Source organism: Furipterus horrens, unplaced genomic scaffold, assembly GCF_987537825.1.
Source record: "Furipterus horrens unplaced genomic scaffold, mFurHor1.1.pri manual_scaffold_12, whole genome shotgun sequence".
Lineage (NCBI taxonomy): Eukaryota > Metazoa > Chordata > Mammalia > Chiroptera > Furipteridae > Furipterus > Furipterus horrens.
In genome coordinates this window covers 45,666,986-45,693,518 of record NW_028327182.1, presented here as the reverse complement: position 1 = coordinate 45,693,518, position 26,533 = coordinate 45,666,986, and the positions used below count along the sequence as shown (strand labels likewise).

The 26,533-nt window shown below is 38.9% G+C and overlaps 1 protein-coding gene and 1 non-coding gene across 4 annotated transcripts in view; one reads left to right on the top strand and one right to left on the bottom strand.

The window, feature by feature from the left end:
* The window catches only part of ENOX1 (ecto-NOX disulfide-thiol exchanger 1), a 303,179-nt gene that overhangs the window by 185,918 nt on the left and 90,728 nt on the right, over window positions 1–26,533 (top strand). For all 3 annotated transcript variants that reach the window (XM_090258345.1, XM_090258343.1, XM_090258342.1), the window contains one exon: window positions 25,275–25,382. In XM_090258345.1, the coding sequence (XP_090114471.1) occupies window positions 25,275–25,382 (108 nt within the window). The remainder of the gene's footprint in view (window positions 1–25,274; window positions 25,383–26,533) is intronic.
* Window positions 17,424–17,527, bottom strand: LOC149996113 (U6 spliceosomal RNA). Its single transcript, XR_016507582.1, has one exon. It is a non-coding gene; the product is annotated as a U6 spliceosomal RNA (small nuclear RNA).

The following is a 26,533-nucleotide window of genomic DNA, read 5'->3' as shown; positions in this document are numbered from 1 at the left end:
AATTAAAATTTAAATGTCTACTTCAGAAGGAAATTTGGAGTAAGTATCTAATTCTTAGTGAAATAAGCCAGGCAAAGAAAGAAAAATACCATATGATATCACCTAATACAGGAAACTAAAGAACAACACAAACAAAGGAACTAAATAGAACAAAGAGCAGAATAGCAGTCAATAGGAGGGACGGGAGAGGGAGAGAAGGGGGATAAGTAAGGGAAGGGTTTGGTCGGGGAGCCTGTATGGGTGACTCATGGACGTGGACAACAGGGAGGGATGTGATTGCGGGAGAGGGAGTGAGTTGGGTGGGGGAGAGAAATGGGGGAGAATGGGACAATGGTAATTGAAAAACCAAAAATGAAAAATTTAAAAATAAATTTAAAAAAATAAAAGAAAAAAATATGAAAATAATACTTATCAAATCTTATAAGCTTTTCCTAAACGCTTTATTTATTTATCATTTTAAAGTATATTTTATTGATTATGTTGTTGCGGTGGTCCCAGTTTTTTCCCCTCTGCTCCCATCTGAGCAGTACCTCCCTTTTCTCCAGCAATCCCATCCCCCTTAGTTCATGTTTATGGGTCGTGTATATAGGTTCTTTGGCTCCATCCTTTCCTATATTATTCTTAACTTCCTCCTATTTTGTATCAACCAGAAGAAGAAAAAAAAACAACAGAATTAACACAAGGAATTGAGGACAAATAAAGATAAGGGTAGGAATTAATGAAATAGCAAACAACCATACAATAGATAAGATCAGTGAAGCCAAATATTATTTATTTGAAAGGACTAATAAAATTGAAAATCTTTGTCAACAGTGATCCCAAAAAAAGATAAGGGTGTAATAAACTATTAAAACTGAAAATGAGCTATAACTACAGGTGTGACAGATTAAAGAGATAATAAGAATATCAGGATTAGCTCTATGACAAATTTTTAAATTTAGGTGATATAGACACATCCCTATAGGAAAAAGTATCAAAATTAAATTAGAAGGGAATTAACAGCTTATATGATCTCATTTAAAAAATTGAATTAGTACCTTAAAATTTTGCAGCAATGTAATTGACTCAAAATGGATTTACAGGAAAGTTCAGCCAAACATTTAAGGAAGATTAAGCCAGTCTTTTACAAAGTCATTCAGAGAATAGAAAAGAAGGAAGCATGTCCCAACTCATTTATAAGGCTACTATACTTGATACCAAAACAGGACAGTTAAAATAAAGAGTGTGGGGGGGGAGTTAGATCTCTCTTAAGAACATAAATTTAAAATTATTTTTAAAAATTAATTTATTCTGGTATTGTATAAACCACCAAATTGGATTTATTCCAAGAATGCAAGGTTGGTTCAACATTACAAAAGTCTATTAATGTAATGTATCCCATTAATGTGTTAAACCAGATTAATACAATTATACAGGGGAACAGTTTTTAACATAATTCCTGTTGAGTTCGATTTTTCAGTTGTTTTAGGCTTAAATAGACATGCTGATTTCAAAACTGCAGTTAGTTTTCTTCTATCATGTCAAGTTGTTTTTTCTGTACAGCTTATCTTAATGCGACCACTCTAGGCTGGATCAAGCCTGGATCAAGGGAAGCACTAGTGCTATCCTATTGGCTCAGAGCAAACCTCTTTCAAGTGGGGTGGGGTGGAGGATAACCTTGGAGACCAGCGACTGGTTCATACTTCTCTAGGCTATCCAATTACACATGAGACAGTATGGTGAGAGTTTGTGTGCCACTCTATATAGTGAATCGTATTCCGAAGTGTAGTCCGAGTTCTTGTCTGTATACAAGGAGTTAGCAGAACTTGTTTTTTTACTTACATATGTACTTATTTCCTTTTCTTCAGATCATGTCTGCCTCTGCTATTTCTTGTCGTAAGTGCCTATACAATTCTGATTTGTTTTGTTATATCAGTGACAGTTTCACCATTCCCAGTCAAAGGCCAGACATAAACGCACTTGTCAGGCAAGCCTATTTTGCATATTTTAAAGTAAAACTTGGTGATCAAGATAAGTCTTGGGCCCCTCACAAGGTGTGCAAGCAGTGTGTCGAAAGTTTACAGATGTGGACAAAGGGAACACGTGATAAATTGCCATTTGGTACACCTATTGTTTGGCGATAGCCCAGCGATCATTCAAGTGACAGTTACTGTTGTATAGTGAAAACATCAGTATATAACAAGAAAAATAAGAGTAAACTAGAGTATCCTCATCTACCATCAGCTATACATCCAGTGGCTCATTCAGCTGAAATCCCAGTGCCAGTTTCCACTGAACTACCCTCTTTCGAAAAACAGGAGTACGGTGAAGAACTAAGTGACAGCAACGATGAAGATTTTGAAATTGAAGATGACTCAGTTTGTAAGGAATTTGATCAGCATGAGTTGAATGATTTGGCACGAGATTAGGGACTATCCAAAAAGGCTTCAGAACTAACATCAAGACTGCATGAGAAAAACTTGCTTGAAAAAGGAGCGAAGGTATCCTACTTTCAATCAAAAGAAAGTGCATTTCTGCAGTACTTTCAAAGCGACGGTGGCTTTGTGTATTGTCATAACATACATGGTTTAATGGAGGAATTGGGAATTCCAAACTATAATGCAACTGAATGGTGACTGTTCATCGATAGCTCAAAGTGGAGCTTGAAGTGTGTCCTCCTCCACAATGGCAATTTATCTGATGCAGTCCCAACTGGCCATTCAGTTTATTTTTGTGAAGAATATGAAGACATAAAGAGAGTCATTGATCTGTTGCAATATCACAAGCACAGTTGGATCATCTGTGTTGACCTTAAAATGGTCTGCTTCCTTCTTGGTCAGCAATGCAGATACACAAAGTATCCCTGTTTTCCGTGTGTGTGGGACAGCAGAGCTCATGAGAAACATTGGGTGGAGTCGAGTTGGCCTCCAAGATCTGACATCAAACATGGTAATCCAAACATTCTACATGAGCCACTTGTTGACAAAAAGAACATTCTATTCCCACCTCTGCACATGAAACTGGGTTTTATGAAGCAATTAGTTAAAGCTTTGCCAACTGAAGGAGACTGTTTCAAATATCTCATTTTGGCATTTCCTAGCCTGTTTGAAAAGATAAAATACCTTAATATGTATGTTTGGTAGCAGAACTTTACTACTTGTATACAATTTGACTTACAGTAACAATATATAGCCTTTATATGAATAAAATAATTAAATAAACAGTATATTCAGATAATTTTTTAAATTTTTATTTGTATGTACGTTTTGTATGATTTTTAGGACAAAGGGAGGGTATCCTGTACCTTAAAAAGGTGAGATGATAAAGAAAAACTGGGTCATTTTTGGATTCACATGCCAAAAGTTAGTCAAAAACAAGTGTCGTCAGATCTAGCTCAACAAAAATTGTGTTCCCCATTGTTATTTCATTGGCTACAGAATATCTGTTCATGATTTAAAACTAAAACAACCAAAGGATAATGAGTCTTTTAACAACTTGAAATAAAAGGGGAATTATCCTGTTTGCCCTGACTAGTGTGGATCAATTGGTTGGGCATCATTCCACAAAGCAAGAAGTCACCAGTTCAATTCCCAGTCAGGGCACATGCCTGGGTTGCAGATGTGGTCCCCAGCTGGGTGTGTAAGAAAGGCAACTGATTGATGTTCCTCTCTCACATCGATGTTTAACTCCTTCTCTTTCTCCCTACCTTCTCCTCACTCTAAAAAATAAATAAATAAAATCGTTATAAGAGAGAGAGAGAGAGAGAGAGAGAGAGAGAGAGAGAGAGAAACTTCCTGTTAAAAATATCCATAGTGAACTCAGTGGCAAAACAATTGACATTTTTTTAACCCTCACAGGGTAATCCTGATATAATCCTTTTAATCCTGATACAATTACTTGGACTAGAGTGTAACTGCTTTATATCACTTGTTTTGTATCATGATTTAGTTTCAATTTGTTATCTGGAAACAAAATTTTAAAAGGTTGCTGCTCAAAGTCGACTAGCAGACCCTAAAATTCTGGTTTCCCTATTCTTTCCTTTTGGATAATTAAAATTCAGCACTAACCTTGATATTCGTTGTTGGCAGCCGTCCGTCTCGAGAGACGATGGTGTAGCTTCTTAAGAGTCTTATCTGCACCGCCGAGAATGGCTGTGCAGTCCGACTCAGGAGTGACAGTGTCTCCTCCCGTGTTGAATCGGCATCTTGCGATGACGCTGGAGTGTCCTCTCCAGTGAAGCTGAAGCTACAGAGCCTGGGCAGGGTGATATGGAGGGTCTGCTGTTGCCCATGCAGCAGACCCCCCCTCTCTTCGCAGCTGAAGGGTCCAAGGGAAAGACGGAGTCAATACAGCTTGGCTTCAGGTGCGCCGCAGGAGTTGCCGGTGTTGACTACAACGTCAAACCGCCTTAGGGACTCCGGCTCCGGATTTTCTGTCGGGGTTTACTCCCTTAGCCTTTCCCCTGAAGAGGTATGCCGCAAGGCAGCGGAGGTTTTTTGGAGTCAGAGTTTTCCTTCTCTGATGTGCCCTGACTGGAAGATCGAACCAGCGACACTTAGCTCGCAGGCCGACGCTCAATCCACTGAGCCAAACCAGCCAGGGGGGAACCTTGATATTATTTCCTATTTAACTAACTATATGTCATGGACAATGATCTTGTCCATGACATCATTGTTAGGAGCTGGACTTACAGCTGACTTCAGCAAAACCTGTCATTGAAATTTGCATTGAAAGACATGGATAGACTTCCATGTGTAAATTTAAAATGCATGCAATTGCTAATCATGAGTGAGGGAATTGCTAAGGTTGGAGGCATACTTCACGGGGTAAATTGATATGGACATTAAGCATAAAGCTACAGCTCTAATGTCTCTTAATTTTTGTACCTTAGAAGCTTTCTCTCTCTCTCTCTCTTTCTCTTTTTCCTGTTAACATTCATGACCATGCTGACACCATTTATTGTAAAAGATCTGAGTAATTCAACTCACTTCTTAATGCCTCATGTATTTAATGTTTCTGAAGTAGTGAAGATTGGTTTAAAATGGTAATTTTCTATCTGCATTTTTGAAATCTGTGCAAGCTGTGTGGTGTTGTATTTTATTTTACCTAAAAGATCTCAGCCCCAAATATTAAGAATATTTGAAATGGCACTATTTGTTGAAGTTTTCTGTAGTTGTTTCTGCTGCTATTGTTTTTTTCTTAAAGACAATCTGCAGTTCAGAGACAGGGCAAACCTGTGATAGTCCAGAAGGCTATGTAGCTGCCACAGGGCACACCTGCAGGTGAAAGAAGTCATGCAAGGAATCCGTTTTTACCTGATGCTGCCCTCATCTGTCTATCCAGGGTTTGGAATAGGGAGCAGGTGAAACCTGGAATCTCTGAGGGTTTCTCATTACTCTTGAGACTCCTAAAATGTGGGGTTCCAGACCAACCTAAGTGTATTAAAATGACTTGGAAGCTTTGGGGGAATGAGCAGATGTGGCCTGCCTTATACTTCTCCTGTGTTAGATGAATGTGCCCATTTGTGTGCAGAGCTTGTTCCAGAGGCACCTAAAGGGACTCTTCTCTCCTCATCCTACCCCTAGATGTCAGAGTCTCCTAGTCATAAAAACGTTAACTTGTGTTAATAAAAATTGGGAATAATGTAATCAAATTAGCTTCACTAATGTTCTACAGTTAATCTAGACCCACAATACAGAAAATTTTCCATCCTTAGACATCTGTAGCTGATGTAGAGGTAAACTTTCAGCTATATTTTCTATTTTTGTTTATCTGCAGAATATGTTTGACCATTAGAACTTTCTCCCCCTTGTTGGTGTGGCTCAATGGATTGAGCACCAGCCTGCAAACCAAAAGGTCACCAGTTTGATTTCAGTCAGGGCACATGGATAGACTGTGGGCCAGGTCCTCAGCTGGGGGCGTTTGAGAGGCAGCCACACATTGTGTTTCCCTCCCTCTCTTTCTCCTTCCCTTCCTCTCGCTTTGAAAATAAATAAAAGTTAAAAAAAGAGAACTTTCTCATTATTAGGATTCAACTAAAAGCTCTCAAGACTGCAACACATTCTTATTCTGCAACCATAAGTAAAAGCTGCTTTCTTAAAACTGCAATCAAGGAAGTCAGTCAGTGAAGGTGGTAATATCTGCTGTTAATAATGCTGGAATGTCTCTCCAGGGGCCCTCTGAACAAGGCCCAGATCAGTTTGTATAAGCCATTCCCAAAGATGGCCACAGAATTTTGGTCAAAAGTCATCTGAAAAGGGTTATAAACTCTGATCATGACTAGGTTATAAACCCTGCAAAGATAGAACAAATTTATTGGCCTTTGGGCAACAGTACAAGACCCAGCTGTTCAATCAGGTTCTTGTTTGAAGTAAATGGGCCAACCTGGCTAGAAAGCATGTTAATATTTTAAATTTCTACATTACCAGCTGACATGTGCCCAGAGGCTGGGGTGATGACTACCTCATATAATTGCAAAAAAGAAAGTGATAAGAATAAATAAATCCCAGCAAATTGGATTATCACTTGCACTGGAATTGCCAGCAAAGGTAATGGAGAGAGTATCGCTGACATATATTCCTATTTCAGCAAGGCATTTGATACCTTCTCTTGTGAATTGCATGAATGGTGTTAATTCAGGCTGGCCGGCCCTGTGTTATGAAAATTGGCAGAAAGAGGGCAACCAGCATGGCTAGGGTGGGGCTGAATGACAGATCTTTTCCTTGCCGAATATTAATCTCATACGAGTGAAAAGTCACTTGAATTTTGGTGGGTCTTAATCTCTCCATTTTTGCCAAGAGGATAATGACAGCAGTTTTCTTTGACTTGGTACCCTTTTCTCTCCAAGGAACCTCACATACTTAATTGATGTTCTTTACTCTCACAATATCCCACTGATGAGTATTGTTAACAAGTGAAGAAAGTGAAAAACAAAAACAAAAACGGGAAGCTTAAATGACCCTGCAAATTACACAATTTAAAAAAAATCATCTACAGTAAAGAAAATGGGTTTTAGAGCCTTCCAACCCATAAACCATTTTTGCATCTTGTGTTTAACATTCAAGAAAGTGATGTATTGCCTTGCAAATGATAAAGTATTCTCAAGAGAGAGACAATTGTGAGGGAAAAGAGGAGACCAGAGGAATAAGGTGGCTTGTTGAAGGTCACACAGCAAGTCATGCTAACCTTTGAAATGATGACTTGTGGGGTTTTTCTGTTGTTGTTGTTTGTTTGTTTGTTTGTTTGGTGTACATGTGTATGTTTGGCAATCTTTGGCTATATTTCTCTCTGTAATAATGTTGCCTTATCGGGATAGTGTATCATGGCTGTTAACTCCATTGAATTATACAAATGCTAAAAGGTATCTGTCTTTCACAAGTCCCTCCCAGGAAGATATTCAAGTAAAAGCAATGGGAATATTGTAGTCATTGAATTAGCTTCACTAAAGCCATGTCTGTTGAGAGAGTTCCCCATCTGCATCACTCACTAGGCCAAGGTCAACATTTCCTGTCCTTCTCAGACCCTGGGCTGCCTGCCAGTAGCATGCTTACTAGAATTTGACACTCAGAGAGGATCCTTATTAACTGTCCACTTCCTCTAAATAACAAAATTATTTGCAGTAATAATCGTGAAATGGAAATAATAATAATAATAATAGCCAAGAAAGAAATTCAGGCAGTGAAATTTTTCACATACATTTATGCCTGTAAAAAATAAACTAGTACAATAAAAGGGGGAAAAAAATCAAACTATCTATTCAATACTTCTTTTTAATCCACATAACATTTTGAACTTTGATCATTTAATTATAGTTAATATAACAATATGTAAATAATTGTCTGGCAAATAAGTGAATTTTAACAAAACCAATACAAAAGGTACAACTTAGAGCTAATTGTACCATTGATGTAAACATTTTCTGTATTGGTTCTTTTGTTTTGAAGCAAAGTATTAACAATATTTAAAGATAAAACTTCCATTTTAAAAATATTAATATTTAGTATTTTCCATATTAACTAAAATTTGCACTTACTAACCAAAAATAATGCAATCCATGGTTCTCACATTTCACCGTTTTACATTTTATTTATTTATTTTTAAGTATATTTTATTGATTATATTGTTACAATAGTTCCAATTTTTTTCCCCTTTGCTGCCCTCCACCCAGCACCCCCCTTCCCCGACAATCCCCTCCCCAAGTCCATGCCCATGGCTCACCCTTTCATATATTCTTCTTCTTCTTTTTTTTAAAATAATTAATTAATTAGTTAAATATTTTAACAATAAAAAATAACAGTCCCTCCCTCTCAGACTTAAGACCCTTTACAGTCTTATAAAGGACAATGGACGAAGGTCTCGAGCTCCTCTACCTGCTTCAAGCTGGACATGGTCGTCGTCCTACCTACCCTTGGGTCAAGAAATCCCTAATAAGAGTGGGGGTGTGGAGGGGAGGGTGGCCTTCCCACAAGGGGAAGGATCGTGCAGACTCCAGGTTGGTTGGCTGTCTCTGGACAACGGCATGCTTGGTTTAACAGGCTGGCATCCTTGTTGTATTCTGGGGGCAACAGGGTTAAAGGACATCATTCAATCTGTAACCACTAGATGACAAAAGACAGGTATTAATTTTTCAATGTCCCACATTAGGGAAAAGAAGGGCTTCTTTGGAGGAAGGTGTGCCAGGTGCATCTCACCTGTCCAAAACCCTTTTGCCCGTTATACTTAGTTTGGACTGAGGGAAATATTTTAGGTTTCCCCCCTCTCAGGCCTCTGGGCTCTTTCTGTCCAAGCCATTAGGATAGAAAAGAGAAACCAGTTTTAAAGTGAAGCCCACAGACCACCCCGTTCTTCACCAACCCAGCCACTTAGTTCAGCCAAACCATTGAGTCTCAGGAGGCAGCAATGCAGACAGGATTAAGTGAGGCCTATACGTACAGACAATCACTCAGGTAATGAGATCGTAGGCTTATGCCCTTTGAAAACAGAAAACACATGTTAATTTATGTAACATAACCCACATACAAGTCTCTAAATCTGTAGGACTGTCTTATCGGAAAGACACCCAGTTGCAAGGCATTTGACATTCTTCTCGCCTGTAAATTAAACATCTTTGATAATGCCACAGACATAGTTTAACTTTCAAATGAAAACAAATTTTAAATGAAAAGAAACTTTAAAGACGGTTAGCTGCACTACTTTATAGTCTACCACTGGGCATTGTGATCTTCCTTGAATCTTGATTTTTCTCCCTAAGATTACCCTCCTTGTCTTGTCATTAAAGGGACTACATTAAGTCCATTTTTAATTTATCCTGTTCATTTGCATAAACACAACAAGAGCAGCAAATGATCACTTATGACCCTTAGTTCTGCTTTGCTGGAACTTACGCAAGGAACATTTAGGGTGACCTTCAGTCTGCCCTTTAGGGCACAGAAGTTGAGCCACATACCTGACATTCAGCCTTGCCTGTAAACACCTGTCTTTTCCAGGTCCTCCTGGTTTTCCATTGTGCCTTAAGGTCCCTTCTAGCCATCTTACAGGAAAACAACCTTCGTTCCTTCCCTGGAAAGATTGCTATGGACCGCTTATCCATCCAAGGTACCAGGCCTTTTATCTCGTGGACTTTTATTACCTTTGAAAGTCAGTCCCAGTTGCTCAGGGCTTTTTGGTAACAACCAAAGCCCAAGCATGTCTCCTTTAGGCATGACATTCCAGTCAAAGTCTTAGTCAAAAAATCGTTATTAACAACTGGTCTTATTAGTTTTATGCAAAGAAACTTAGGTCATTACTCACTTCTTTAGAATGCCAAATTCTGGAGGGATCAGATAGGGAGAAAATATATACAGTGTGAAGGAAAATCCTTGTCCTTCTAATATTCATTGAACTTGCATTTCTATTCTTTATATTTTTATTTTTCCCCCCACTAAAAGTTTTTCTGTTTTTTTGTTTTTCCATTACAGTTGTCTCACTTTTTTCCCCCTCTTGCTTCTCTGCACCCTGTCCCTCCCTTCTCCCACATTCAGTCCCCACCCAGTTGTCCTTGTCCATGGGTCATTTATACATGTTCTTTGACTAGACCCTTCCCCTTCTTACCACTTCTCTCCCTCCCATCTCCCCCTTTGTTACTGTTAGTTTATTCCTCGTTTACATACCTCTGGTTCAATTTTGCTCATTTGTTTGTGTTGTTCATTAGTTTCCTTTAACAGGTGATAGCATAAGGTAATTTTCTTTTGTTGCCTGGCTTATTTCGCTAAGCATAATTCTCTCTAGTTCCAATCATGTTGTTGCAAATGGTAGAAGTTCCTTCTTTCTTTCAGTACTTATTCATTGTCATTTTCCCCCTTTGTACTTGTGTTCCTCTCTGTCTCTCTCTGTTTCTTCATCTTCTTAAAGCAGACCCTTTAGCATCTCTTGCAATACTGGTTTGGTGGAGATGTATTCTTTTAACCTTCTTTTGTCTTGGAAACTCCTTATTTCACCTTCCATTTTGAATGAGAGCCTTGCTGGGTAGAGTATTCTTGGTTGTAGGCCTTTGTTTTTCATTACTTGGAATATATTTTGCCATTCCCTTCTGGCTTGTAGTGTTTCTGCTGAGAAATCTGATGATAGCCTTATTGGAGCTCCCTTGTATGTTATTAGTTGTTTCTCTCTTGCTGTTTTTAGGATTCTCTCTTTGTCTTTGAATGTTGGCATTTTAATTATGATGTGTCTTGAAGTGGGCCTGTTGGGGTTCATCTTCATTGGAACCCTCTGTGCTTCCTGGACTTGCATGATTCTTTCTCTCTTCATGTTAGGGAAGTTCCCTGTCATTAGTTTTTCAAAGAGGTTTTCTATCCCTTGCTCTTCTTCTTCTCCTTCTGGAATTCCTATGATACAGATATTATTATGTTTCATGTTGTCCTGCAGCTGTCTTAGAGCCTCTTCAGTCTTGTTCAGCCTTTTTTCATTTTGTTGCACTGTCTGTGAGTTTTTGTCTACATTGTCCTCCAGCTCGCTGATCCAATTTTCTGCTTCCTCTAGCCTGTTTTTAATTCCTTCTACTGTGTTCTTCAATTCAGAGATCGTATTCTTCATTTCCTCCTGGCTCTTATTGATAGCTTCCATATCCTTTTTGATGCTGGTATAATTCTCAGTAAGTTCCTTATAGTTCTTCTGGAGTTCACTGTAGTTTTTCTGGAGTTCTTTGTAGTTTCCGCTGAGCTCATTGAGCTTCTCCATAATACATGCTTTCAATTCCATATCTGATAGTTGGCTCCCCTCTATTTCATTTAGCACTCTTTCTGGGGACTCTACCTTTCCTTTCGATGGGGGGTTGTTTCTCTGTCTCCCCATTTTTGTGACTCCTATTGTTTGTTGGTGCTTCTTAGAATGATCTGCACTTCCTGGGTCTGCCCCTGGTGGCATCAGATCCTGTACCAGTCTGGGCCTAGGCAGCCTGTTGGAGACTTCCAGGGATCTACTGCCTTTGTCTGTCTCTTTTAGTTGTTAATCTATTCAATCTGTGATTAACTGTCAGGCTTAAGGACCGTGGGTGTGGCAGCTTAATTCCTGTAGGCAGGGCTTTTGCTTCCCCTCAGGCTGACACCACTTGGCCGGGAATGGTCTGCCTGCAGTACTGGGGATGAGTCAGCACTGGGACCCGGCCAGCCACTTCCCCAGCTCTCCCCTCAAAGCCACCACACCAAACTCACCCCAAGCATTTCCAGTCCTCTCTGTCTTCCCTCTGCTTGTGCCCAGGGTAAGTGGGGGCCAAAATATTTTTGTATGTGATCCGCTTAAGAGCTCTTTTTCTCCAGCTGTTTCTCTCCGGCTAGCAAGAAACCCTGTGGCTTTTCACTTTTCTCAGCTGGATACTATTTTACTTTCCACTCTGTTGCTGTAGGCTGGGGAGCCCGGCTGGGGGTTTAGACCCTGCCCTTCTCAGGAGGAACCCCCTGCTGCTGAGCTGTTTCTCAGTCCCTTCAGCTGCCACCCATGTGAGCCCAGCCAGCCCTTCCGCGTCTCCGCACTCCCTACTGGTCACATTGTGAGGTAGCGGCCTTTTTTGTCTCTCCGTGGTTATAAGACTTCTCTCCAGCTGGTGTTCGGTTGGTTATTCCAGATGATTTCTCCAAAATTACATTGTAAATCCAGACTAGTTCTGGGAGGAAGTTAGTGTAGCTTCCACTTACTCCTCTGCCATCTTGTTTCTCCTCACTGTTTTACATTTTAAATGTAAAAAATTCTCTGAACGGTCCTGTGGAATGCATTGAAATAACTCAAGGTCCAGTTTTTCTTTTCTTTCTTTCTTTTTTTTTTTTTTTTTTTGCTTTTGGAATTATTTCATTTTAAAATAATTTTTAATTTTCTTAAATTGAATATTTTATTGTTTTATTACAATTGTTTCCATTTCCCCCCCATTGCTCTCCACTTCCCTGCCAAAACCCTGCCACCACAGTCAACCCCCAGCCTATTGTCCATATCCGTGGGTCATTCATACATGTTCCTTGACTACTCCCTTTCCCTTCTTCCCAACCTTATCCCTCTCACCATTCCCCTCTGGTCACTGTCAGTCTGTTCCTTGTTTCCGTGCTTCTGGTTCCATTTTGCTAGTTAGTTTATTTTGTTCATTAGTTTCCTCTTAAAGGTGAGATTATATAGTATTTGTTTTTAGCCACCTGGTTTATTTCACTTAGCATAATATTCTCTAGTTCCATTCATGCTGTCTTGAAAGGTAGGAGTTCCTTCTTTCTTTCTGCTCTTTAGTGTTGCATTGTGGAAATGTATCACAGTTTTTTGATCCACTCATTTACTTAGGCTGTTTCCAGCACTTGGCTATTGTAAACAGTGCTGCTATGAGCATAGGGGTGCATAGGTTCTTTTGAATTGGTATTTCAGGATTCTTCGGGTATAATCTCAGCAGTGGAATCACTGGGTCAAAAGGCAGTTCAATTTTTAGTTTTCTGAGGAAATTCCATCCTGTTTTCCACAGTGGCTGCACCAGTCTGTATTCCCACCAACAGCGCACTAGGGTTCCCTTTTCTCCACATCCTCATGAGCACTTGGTGTTTGTTGATTTATTAATGATAGCCGTTCTGATCTGTGTGAGGTGGTATCTCATTGTGGTTTTTATTTGCATCTCTCTGATGGCTAGTGATGTTGAGCATTCTTTCATATGTCTATGGGCCATCTGTATGTCCTCCTTGGAGAAGTGTCTGTTCAGGTCCTTTGCCCATTTTTTAATTGGATTGTTCATCTTCCTGGCATTGAGTCATATGAATTCTTCATATATTTTGGAGATCAAACCCTTGTCCAAAGTATCACTGGCAATATGTTTTCCCATATGGTTGGATCCCTTTTCATTATGATGATGTTTTCTTTAGCTGAGCAGAAGCTTTTTAATTTGATGTAGTCCCATTTGTTTTTGTTTTTTTCCCTTTATTTCTCTTGCCCTAGGGGATATATCAATGAAAATGTTGTTGTGTAGGATATCAGAAATTTTCCTACCTATGTTTTCCTCTAGAACTTCTACTGTGTCACAGCTTATATGTAAATCTTTCATCCTTCTTGAGTTGATTCTGGTGTATGGTGTTAGTTGGTGGTCTAGTTTCATTTTTTTGTATGTACCTGTCCAGTTCTCCCAACACCATTTATTGAAGAGACTATTTTTACTCCATTATATGCTCCTGCCCCCTTTGTCAAATATTAATTGACCATGGAGACCTGGGTTTATTTCTGGGCTCTCTATTTGGTTCCATTGATCTGTATGTCTGTTTTTATGCCAGTACCAGATGTTTTGATTACAGTGACCTTGTAGTATAGTTTGATATCAGGTATTGTGATTCCTCCTACTTTGTTCCTCTTTCTCAAGATTGCTAAGGATATTCAATAATCATGGTCATCTTTGGTTTCATATAAAATTTTAAAATATTTGTTCTATATCTGTGAAATATGCCATTGGTATTTTAACAGGTATTGAGTTGAATCTATAGGTTGCTTTGGGTAGTATGTACATTTTAATTATGTTAATTCTTCCAATCCGTGAACACAGTATATATTCCATTTATTTGTATCTTCCTTAATTTCTTTCTTCGGTGTTCTGTAGTTTTCTGAGTACAGGTCTTTTACCTCATTGGTTAAGTTTATTCCTAGGTACTTTATTTTTCTTGTTACTATAGTAAATGGGATTTTTTCCCTAGTTTTTGTTTCTGATATCTCATTCTTGGTGTACAAAAATGTCTCTGATTTCTGAATATTGACTTTGCATCCCGCTCTTTTGCCAAATTCACTTATTAGATCATGTAGTTTTTTAGTGAAGCCTGTAAGGTTTTCGTCTATGTACACTCTCATGTTATCTGCAAATAATGACAGTTTTATTTCCTCTTTTCCAATTAGGATGACTTTTGCTTCTTTTTCTTGTCTGATTGCTGTGGCTAGAACTTCCAATACTACGTGGATAAAAGTGGTGAAAACAGACACCCTTGTCTTGTTCCTGATTTTAAGGGAAAAGCTTTTAGTTATTGCCCTTTGAGTATGATATTGGCTGTAGGTTTCTCATATATGGCCTTTATTATGTTGAGGTATTCTCCCTCTATTCTCACTTTGCTGAGTGTTTTTATCATATCAAATGCTCTTTTAGGATCTATTGATGTGATCATGTGATTTTTGTCTTTCATTTTGTTTATGCGGTGTATTATGTTTATTGATTTGTGAATATTATACCATCCTTGCATCCCTGGGATGAATCCCACTTGATCATGGTGTATGATCTTTTTAATGTATTGCTAGGTCTGGATTGCCAATATTTTGTTGAGGATTTTAGCATCTGTGTTCATCAGCTATATTGGCCTGTAGTTTTCTTTCTTTATTGTGTCTTTACCTGGCTTTAGAATTAGGATATTACTGGCCTTATAAAAGGAGTTTGGGGGTCTTTCCTTTTCTTAAATTTTTTGGAATAGTTTGAGAAGGATAGGAATTAGTTCTTCTGTAAATGTTTGGTAATATTCGCCTGTGAAGCCATCCAATCCAGGCCTTTTGTGTGCCAGGAGTTTTTTTTTATTACTGCTTCATTTCACTAGTTGTTATTGGTCTCTTCAGGCTTTCTGCTGCTTCTTGATTCAGTTTTGGAAGACTGTATGTTTCTAGAAATTTGCCCAAGTTGTCCAGTTTTTTGGCATCTAATTGTACATGATAATTTCTTACATTCCTTTGTATTTCTGTGGTATCAGTTGTAACTTCTCCTCTTCCACTTCTGATTCTATTTATTTGAATCCTCTCTGTTTTTCCTGATGTGTCTTGTTAAAGACCTGTCATTTTTCTTTATCTATTCAAAGAACCAGCTCTGGGATTTATTGATTCTTTTAATTGTTCTTTCAGTCTCTATGTCATTTAATTCTGCTCTGATATTGACTATTTGCTTCCTTCTCCTCGCTCTGGGCTTTGCTTGTTGTTGTCCCTCTAGTTCTTGTAGATGTAGGGTTAGGTTGTTTATTTGAGATTTTTCTGTCCTCTTTAGGGGGCCTGTATTGCTATGAACTTTCCTCTTAGGACTGCTTTTTCTGTGTCCCATAGGTTTCAGGCTGCTGTGTGTTCATTTTCATTTGTTTCCAGATATTTTTTGATTTTTTTCTTGCTCTCATTGTTAGCCCATTGATTATTTAATGACCTGTTATTCAGTCTCTATGTGTTTGAATATTTTTGAGTTTTTTCCTTGAGACTGATTTCTAGTTTCAAGTCACATGATATGAGAAGATGCTTGATGTGATATCAGATACCTTAAATTTGTTGAGGCTTCTTTTGTGTCCTACCATGTGGTCTGTCTTTGAAAATGTTCCTTGTGCATTTTAAAAGAATGTATATGTTGCTTCTTTGAGGTGAAAGGTTCTGTAAATAACAAGTAAGACCATTTGATCTAGCGTGTTATTCAACGCCACAAACCTTATTGATTCTTTGTTTAAATGATCTCTCCATTGTTGATAATGGGGTGTTAAAATACCCTACTATGAGTGTGTTGCTGTCAATATCTTTCTTGAAGTCCAAGATTTTCCTTCTATGTTGGGTGCATGTATGTTTACAAGGGTTATACCTTCTTAACGGATTGTTCCCTTAAGTGTTATGTAGTGTCCTTCTGTGTCTCTTTTTATGGCCCTTGTCATGAAATCTATTTTGCCTGTTATAAGTATTGCTACCCCAGCTTTTTATTTTCATGTCCATTTGCTTGGAGTATTTTTTTCCACCCCTTCACTATCAGTCTGTGTAGATCTTTTGTTCTGAGGTGGTTCTCTTATAGGCAGCATATATGCAGGTCATGTTTTCATATCCATTCAGCTACCCTATGTCTTTTGATTGGAGAATTTAATACATTCACATTTAAGGTTATTACTGATAGATATTTATTCATTGTCATTTTTTCCCTTTGTACCTGTGTTCCTTTCTCTTGCTCTCTTTTTCTTCATCTTCTTAAAGCAGAACCTTTAGCATTTCTTGTAATGCCAGTTGGGTGGAGATGTATTCTTTTAGCCTTATTTTTTTTCTGGTCTGGGAAACTCCCCATTTCATTTTCCATTTTAAATGAGAGCCTTGCTGGGTAGAGCAGTCTTGGTTGCAGGTCTTTACTTTTCATTACTTTGAATATTTCCTGCTGTCCCCTTCTGGCTTGTAATGTTCCTATTGAGAAATCACTGATAGCCTTATTGGTCGTCGTCGGCAGCCGTCCGTCTCGAGAGACGATGGTGTAGCTTCTTAAGTGTCTATCTGCACTGCCGAGAATGGCTGTGCAGTCCGACTCGGGAGTGACACGGCATCTGTCTCCTCCCGTGTTGAATCGACATCTTGCGATGACGCTGGAGTGTCCTCTCCAGTGGAGCTGAAGCTACAGAGCCTGGGCAGGGTGATATGGAGGGTCTGCTGTTGCCCATGCAGCAGACCCCCCCTCTCTTCGCAGCTGAAGGGTCCAAGGGAAAGACGGAGTCGATACAGCTTGGGTTCAGGTGCGCCGCAGGAGTTGCCGGTGTTGACTACAACGTCAAACCGCCTTAGGGACTCCGGCTCCGGATTTTCTGTCGGGGTTTACTCCCTTAGCCTTTCCCCAGAAGAGGTATGCCGCAAGGCAGCGGAGGTTTTTTGGAGTCAGAGTTTTCCTTCTCTGATGTACCCTGACTGGAAGATCGAACCAGTGACACTTAGCTCGCAGGCCGACGCTCAATCCACTGAGCTAAACCAGCCAGGGCCTTATTGGTACTCCCTTGTATATTACTAGCTGCTTCTCCCTTGTTGCTTTAAAGATTCCTTCCTTGTCTTTAAATATTGCCATTTTAATTATAATTTGTCTTGGAGTGGGCCTCTTTGGGTTCATCTTCATTGGGACCCTCTATGCTTCCTGGACTTGCATGACTTTTTCTCTTGTCAAGTTAAGGAAGTTTTCTATCATTACTTTTTCACACAGGTTTTCTATCCCTGCTCCTCTTCTTAAAAATATGGAATGCTTCCTGAATTGCATGTCATCCTTGCACAGGGGTCATGCTAATCTTTTCTGTATCATTCCAGTTTTAGTATATGTGCTGCCAAAGTGAACATTCAAGTTCTAGTTCTTAGTCTTTGCAATAACTGTGCTATCATTGTTTATTACAAATCTACTATAGAAATATAGGAATATAGATAAGGGTTGGAAACACTGTACCTAAAGCAAGTTCGAATGGTTCTGATCCAAAATATCCCTTTGTGTATGTATGGGAAAAGGGGGGTTGGGTTCCCCACTTAGAGGTTTCTTGAAAACACTTACCTCTGCTTATCCCCCCGATCTCCCCAAGTTGCCCCAGGCTCTCAGGGTACCAATAGGGATGACCCCAGAGGGCAAGCCCTGTCAGGCCTAAACCTGGGCTGTCAGCTCTGGCTGACATTTGGATCTTAACAGCCGGGTCAGGGAACCGGGCCAAGGTCCAGGCATCTCTAGGTTGTAAATGAAGCCTGATCCCATCACAAGCAAGAGATTGCCTTTCTGCCTAGCAATGAGAATGACATTTAAAATTCAATATCAGAAAAGATATTGATGAGATTAAGAGCCCAAAGGAATTGATTTATGAGGAAAGACCCGAGGAATTAAATATGTATAGCCTGGTGTAATAGGATATTAGGCTCTGAGCACAGTTTCATTTCTATGATCCAGTGTTCCTGTTATCACTCATCTGAATGGTGGTGCACTCTCCCAGAGATGGTCCTCTGGCAGGGGTCACAGTGCTGGAGGCAGAGAGGCAGGCACCTGGACAAACCAGCCACAAGCTTGGTTACCCTTGTATCTCACCCTAAATTGAAATGCAGTTTCATCCCCAGGTGGAAGCAGATGACATTTTAAACTGGAATAGATCTTGAGTAGTCTTACCACCTCCTGTGACAAGAAATTTTAAGCTATTTCAATTCCATCTTTTTTTCCCAAGGAGAAAAGTGAACCTTGTACTTTCCATGGGGTAAATGAGTGTCCTTCCCCTGAGCCACATTTTTCTCCTTTGTCAGGAATACCATTAAATGTATTTGCCTTTAGGCAAAGCCTTGCCCTTAAGTTATAATAATATGCATGTGATTTTATACACATCAAGCTTTCCCTAGCAATTGGGGTGGGCTCAGGATTGACAGTGTTAGATGTAAAACAGGCACAGGCAGACCTCATGGCAGGACCTGAAGCTGACTGGCCTAAGTGGTTCAAAGTCAGTGAGAACCAAAACAGCACTGAGGATGTGGAGACCTTCAAGAGAGCCCGGGAGAAAAGAAAAAGCAGTCAGCTGTGTGCTCAGGTGTCAGGATCTCACCAGGGGAGACAGATTAATGTGGTGGCGCTGGCCACAGTTGGGGTTTGGATCACAGGCTGAGACATACGCAGAATTCAGGCTGGAGACAAGGTGCACACACAGGGCATTGACATATAGACCTCCTGGTAAAATGGTCCATTAAGACACAGTCACATCCACCATGGCCTTTGGTGAAAATTCTCTTGGGATGTCCCTGGACCTCATTTCCATAGGTGATCTTCTACTGGCCTTAAATGCATAGCCTACTAAGTAGGGCATCTGATTTATAGCAAAGTTAAAGAGATGGAATAACATTTATTAAAACTGAATCAACAAAAACCATATTAAATTGTGTGTGTATGAAGGTGTCAGTCACTGTCAGTATATATATGGTGGCATGAATTCACCTTACCTGCCACCAATCTAAATTTAGAAAAAGTACTCCTCCACCATCATGCATGACACAAAATCAGTGTTCTATTTAGGGGTCCTCTCTATTCTATGCCAACCACCACCTCCATTCCCTCAGCCACCCACCAGTCCTGCCGAAGATTCCTGAGTTAACACAATTCTGTGAATGTCAGCTTATAATGAGATGCTGCTGCTGTATTTCATATAGAGTATTTGCACTATAGTCAGTGATTTTCATGGGATCTAACCTTATGTAATCTCTTAGTTATATAAAAACTTCACCTTGGTAAAAAAATTGTAAAATTTAAGAAAAAAAGGCAAGGGAGGTGTTCCAGTTTTTAAATCCACCACACCACTCGCAGACATATACACAAAAGCATGTCTCCAGCACCCTAGCTCTTCAGGGAAATGTTCAGCACCTAGGTAGAAGTCATTGCTAGGAGGCTTTTAAGATTGGCATGCCCTGATTTCCGTTTCAAATTGACAGTGCAGTGTGGTTGCCAAGGGAAAAATCATAGTCTGATGCAGGGAAATTGAGTTGTGCACATGGTAAGTCTCTCCCAGACAGTGTGGCCTTGGATATGTGACTTAACCTCTGTGTGCCTATGATTCACCCATGTGTAAAAATGGAAATATGACCTCACTTATGCTGGGGCTTCAAATAACATTTGTAATGCTCTTTGAATTTGTCAGAGAGAGAGACCCATTACACATTGAAGTCTACATCCCCAAAGAGCATTACAAGTCATCCTATTAAATCAGTGGCCTGGAAATATCAAGATGTACCAGGTACAGCATTTATTTACCTGTGATTGTCCACCAGAGTGTTTGCACTTGATTGGCATATGGATAATTGTCTAATTAGAATACACTCAATCATAACCACCAAAAAATGTAATAGTGTATCTGTTTAGTGCCATAATCTCTAATGTTAATTTAAAATTATGCTGCAGTCAGCCAATCCAACCGAGAGACTCTTTTGATTAAGTTCTAGCTGCCTGTGAACTTCTGTAATTGAGGCACTTTAAAAATATTCTAGTTTAAAAATTCAAACTAGAAAGAATATTATACAGGGTCATAAATTTCAAATGAAAGGAAACCAGAAAGACTGACTTAAATTATCTAGTTGTGAATTATCATATTGTTTTTATAGGGCATCAAGTCAAATGAAGAAGAGTTTTGAATCACCATTGTTTTGAATACATAAATATTAGATTCACAAGTTTATGTGTTATAAACAAAAGGAAGCATTAATTTTGAAGAATGCAGAAAACAGTCTAGAGGTGTTGATTTAATTTTTATCTAGTGGTAGCTTTGTTATTTATTTTTTGGTGGAACATGGGGAAGAAATTACGTAATTATAAATTCATTGACTGGATTTCCTTAGCCTTTTAAGAAATATTTCCCTTTAGATTAAGAAAGACATCTGCAACTGCCAGAGTCATAAATAAATATGTATTAAATGCTATTTTCCTCTGAAATTCTCCTCTGTCCATATATATAGAACAATAAATTACCCAGTAATACATCCTCAGGTAGGTTTTATTATTGTGATTGTTTTTGTTTTTGTGTGTGTGTATGTGTGTGGTTTTGTTTTGTTTTGTTTTTGAGAGATCATGGTTTAATCCTATAGGAGTTTGAACATCCACAGCAAGTATTCATTTATCACTTCATTTATTTATTCATTCTTCACCTCCTATGTGTTAGAGATAGCCTAATTATTGATCGTATCATTGGTGGGTGTAGCCTAGTTGAGGGGATATCTATGAAATGTAATATACCGTATTAAGTACTTTGGGAGTTTAGAAATTAGAGCAACTAACTTTGCTTGGGTGAATGGAAGAGGTTTTTCTCGAGGAAGAACCCAAGTGTACTGCATATAGTGGAGCAGGTTCTGTCCTGGAGAAGGGCACCAAGCTAAAAGGGTGAGTGGGAATGAAATCAAGCCCAACTCTACTACCTAACCGTGTATTCTAGTGGGAATTTGTGTCTCCCTAGAGGATGGGCCTCTTTACTATTGTATAGTCATGACATGAGTTGGTGTTAATGCAAATGCATTCTTTAAGTTGGCTTAAAAAATGAATAGGAATCTTCCAGGCACAATTCTGGGTACTGAGCTTGTCAGAGTCATGAAAGGACCTGTTATTTCTTGGGAAGGACAAGGAGGTCAGTGGTTTGGATTTTATCCAGTAGAAGTTGGGGAACCAACAGTATTTTAAGCATGGGAGCACTTTAATTCTTAGATGGTCAATTCTCTCAGTAGTGTCAAATGAATGACAGGGGAACAAGCAGTTCCAGAGAAGAGGAAGTAGTCGCCTTAACCATGACATCCAACATGGATGGAGAGGAGCAGAGAAGCTGTGAGGGCAATGAAAGACCAGGGTTTGACTTTAAGATTTTAATTCTAGATACCACACAGTAATAGATTAAGGCTGGGGGCATAATGGGGGAATGGTGATAGTAAGCACTGTTTGAAATAGTAAGTGTCTGGTAGGTAGCAGGAGTGAGGTGAAGACTATAGAGTCAGCTTTGTGAAGCATAAGTGGATGAGATGTGTGGTTAAAGCCATGGGTAAAAATGGGCTCACCTGAGGAAAGCATGGTATCAAGAAAAAAAAGAACCTAGCAATTAGAAAAGCATTGATGACTTTATTGAGAACAGTTTGAGTAGGGCACTATGGATGGAAGTCACATTGTAGTAGAATGAGGATTAAAATAGGCAATAAAGGAAACAGGTTTTCATCCCCATTACACATTAGACTTGTCTATGAAGGGTTTTTTTTTTTTAAGTATATTTATTGATTATGTTGTTACAGTAGTTCCAATTTTTTCCCCTTTGCTTTCTTCTGTCCAGTACCCTCCTTCTCTCCAGCAATCCCACCCCCCTTAGTTCATGTTCATGGGTCATGCATATAAGTTCTTTGGCTCACCCTTTCCTATATTATTCTTAACTTCCCCCTGTCTATTTTGTACTAACTGATTATGCTTCTTAATCCCTGCGCCATATCACCATTTCTCCCCCTCCCCTCTCCCAGCTGATAACCCACCAAATGATCCCCTATGATTCTGTTCCTATTCTGGTTTGCTTAGTTGGATTTTGTTTTTATTTTTTAGATTCAGTTGTTGATAGTTGTGAGTTTGTTGTCATTTTAGAAGGTTTTTTTTTTTACTTTGTTACTTTTTAAAATTAACTTACTTTCCAATTACAGATGACATACAATATTTTATTAGTGTCACTATACAACATAGTGTAGGCATTTGTATATCTTAGAAAGTCATCACCCTGATAAGGCTAGTACCCATGTATACCATACATAGTTATTGTAATATTGACTATATTCTCTACGCTGTACTTACATTCCATTACTGTTCATAACTACCAATTTGTACTTCTCAAACTTTTCACATTTTTCAACCATCTCCCCATTCCCCTTCCCATCTGGCAATCAATTTCTTTGTATCTATAAGTTTCTGTTCTGTTTGTTTATTTATTTTGGGCTTTAGAGTCCACATGTAAGTGAAATCATATGTGAAGGTTTTTTTTAAAGCATGGTTGTCTAGGTTGCACCCCTAGATATTCTGAGTTAATTGTTCTTCTCTGAAGCCCAAGAATCAACATTTTTTAAAGTCTTCCAGCTTCAAAAACCACTATCCTTGACTATTCTTTTAAACAGTATAAATAAACTTTAGTAGCTGGCAAGAATATAATGAGGTGCTTAAAATCATAGGAAGTCAGAGAAGTACAAAACTTTTAAAGGATGAAGAATCTTTATATTATTAGACCGTTGGATAATGCTAAGTGTTTGTGTGGATATGGGGCACAGTAATTCTTATGTACCACTGCTGGATAGGTAGATGGTACAGCCATTTCATAAAGGAGCTTGAGCTAATTAACTCTTTAGGCCCACCATAATGGGTGGCGACATGAAGGGAAAGAGGTGTGTGTGTGTGTGTGTGTGTGTGTGTGTGTGTGTGTGTGTGTGTGGTGTTTAATTTTTCAGAAATTTTAATTTTTAACTATGGTAAAATTTGTTTGTATAACAGAAAACTGACCATCTTAGCAACTTTTAAGTGTAGTCCAGTAGTGTTAAGTACATTCACACTGTTTTTTAAATGATATTATTAACTAAAATATGTAGATGAAATGGCAGATTCTAATGGAGTTCTCACTTTCCACCTTATTTATTCACAGTATTGGTAATAATAGCCGAGAGTTATATCCAAGTAGTATTCCTTTCTTTGCCCTTTCCCCAACCTTAATCAAATTCTTTTGATTTTTTCTTATTACTAAAGCAATGAATGCTCCTTAGAGACATACCAGAAAAGTACAAGCAAAACTAACAGCAATATCCTTAAACCCTCTCAGCCAGAAATAGTATCCATATCTTTTTCCATGTCCTGAGACATTTGTGCAGCCTCATTTTTAACAGCAGCATAGTGTTCCATTGTACAGATGCACCGTCATTAATGCAGCCAAGCCCCTTCTGCGGGACATTGCTTCTTCTAAATTTTGCTATTACAACTGCTCAGGGAACAAGCATAAGAAGCCTGCCTTTGAAGCTACCTGACCTTCATTTGGCTCATTTTTAAAGGAGGTTTAAGGGTTGGATTTAAAATTGTCTAATCATGTAAAATTTACTTGGCCTCATCAAAGTCAGAGCGACAGATCCCCTCGGTACTGTTCTGGGCCCGTCATGAATGAGAATGAAGGAACAGGGTCAGTCCCCACTGTTTGTAAACTGTCATTTCAGGTACTTAACACAGTGTCAAAGTACAGTATGGGCTCCCTGGTTTCTGTGCCTTAATTAATGGATGCGCAATTAAATCACATAAAGTATTTGGGGAACCAGTGTGAGATGTATGTATTACTTCACATGCGATTATGATATGGACAACTGGTGAGATGGGAGGCACTGAGTTTTTAGAAAATTACAAGGGAATATCACTGTTTATGCTAGGGGACCAGAGTAGGTTCTTCAGTTTGTATCCAGTGCCAGAGTAGGGAACAGAGCAAGTCAGCCCAAGGGAAGGCACAATGTGCTTACTACCCCGCAACATGCCTGAAAACTAGTGGCTTTGAAGATTTAATTTAATCCTTTCGGTTGGTAGGTTTAAGTATCAGAAATCCAGTGCCACTGTTTATTCAGGACTTGATAGTTAAGAACTGGCCAGATAGCTCTGCAGCCAGCTTGTCATTTCCCCAAAGAATTGGGAGTGAAAAAAAGGACCCAAAGAAGCAGAAAAGCACCAACATTTTTCTATCATTAGTACAGCATCTGTTATATGAACGAACAGTAGCAGAAGAAATGCACTTCTGTCTTTTTAAACAAGTCCTTTGTTGTCAAGAAGCTTTGAATAGACATGGCTCTTTCTAGAGCCTGTGTTGAAGCTCTTGAATGTTCTCCAGCCTGTGTGCATATTAACATATAACCATGTTCCAGAGAATTAGCACTGAGCAGCCCTGTGCTTTTGGCAGGCAAGGTAAGCCGCCACATGAGTTACAGTTGAGAGGGCAAGGAAAGCTCAAGGTTCACAAAAATCCCTCAGTGGCCCTGCTTAAAATAGCAGTGTAGGCCATAGCTTAGTGTTTAGACAGCTGATATCAGCAGTTCTCTTGGCTAATATATTGATTGCAGTTGGACTTCGGTCCTGCTGATCTAATAAAACATCACTGTCATAACAATGAAAGTAAAAGGGTCTTTTGTAGTCCCAGCCACCTGGTGAAGCTTTACTGCCATATGTAAAATGAAGTAATCTTGCACAAGATGACCATTAATATATTTTTAGGTTTTAATTTCTTCTACCGATATGTTGTTTATTAACACTATTCTACATATTTTCACAAGTATGCTGCATTTGTTAAAAGGAATATAATGGTGCCTTCGCAAATACAACAACAGACTTGTTTTATTGTGCAGCAATATCACAGACAGCCTGACAGTGTGTCATAAACTATAATATTTGTTATATTAAGTTGAGGGGAAGGAGAACACACAAAAGTCAACTGAAGTATGCACTAAGCATTAAGACTTTTAAAAATCTTCCCATGTTTTTGAATGGATATTTTGAATATCTTACAATCACCTGACCTTCAATCCTACTTACCCTAAAAATCCCTTTAATTTCACAGCAATTGCTGACCATCCAGGAGGAGTTAAACAACAAAAAGTCAGAATTGGAACAAGCAAAGGAAGAGCAGTCACACACACAAGCATTACTTAAAGTCCTTCAGGAACAAGTAAGTGAAGACAACAGCTCTAACTGGTGAACCAGTTCAAACCTGGACACACTTCTCTGGTGCTTGTTGCGCAAGCGTGACTGAAGTTAATTTGCAGTATGATTAGCCTTCTCCCTGAACAAGCCCCTAACACCTTTGCTCCGTGGAAATTATAATCTCACTCCCAGCACTTATATTAGGGACCTATTTAGATTACTCAAGCCCGCTAGTGATGTGTGGAAGTTTCTTCCAGAAGACCAAAGAATTTTGATGAAGTTTAAAATATTGACAGTGCAGATATATTTCCAAACAAACATCTAGTTTCCTCTTAATTGTAACAGTGAGAACGCGTATAGCATAACCCATGGTACTCCTGCATACAAAAAAGGATTGATTCACAGCAACATTAAAAGATACTTCCCCTGTGCTTCAGGATACTTATCTAACTAGAGTGGGCAACAAACCTTTTATGTGAAGTTTGTAAATCTGATCATTTCATCTGACTTTCTTTAATACTAAAGTGTGGCCTGACATTGAGAAGTGGATGTGAAAGCTCTGCAGTAGAGCAGAGTAAGATGGCTGGCTGGCAGCCAAGTGGAATCTGAGCCGGCATCTGCTTTCCTACCCCGGCCTATGCTTGCCACCCACGATGAAATGAATGGAAACTGGAGGGGAAAATCGCATATAGCAACTCCAGCCCTAACCAAATTTGTTTTAAATTTTTAACTTACACTGGCTTATGAAAACATTATTTGTATAATGTAAGTAACTGCAAAAGTGACCGTTTTAAAAATATGAAGGTGGGAGAGTGTGACCCTAGTCAGCTGACTCAGTCATTTTACAAGTTTCTATTTTTTAATGGTTTGGGATCGAGAAAACACATTTTTAGTTACTTTCTCCTAAAAGTGTAAGTGATTTGTGAGGGAAAAGTGAAAGTGTTGGACACTTTATAAGTTTTTATAGCTTTGGACAAAGATGCTTTATAAAATGAATCATTATCTTTATGTAACTAATATTTAGTAACTTAGATTGAGGCTGAATCTGTATGATTTTGAATAAGTTAGATTGAGCTAAAAGATATTATTGACTATATTCTAATGACCTACTACTGTCTAGGAGACCAGAAGTCACTGTTCTTTCCTCTTTTGCATTATTTGGTACAGATTTGCTCC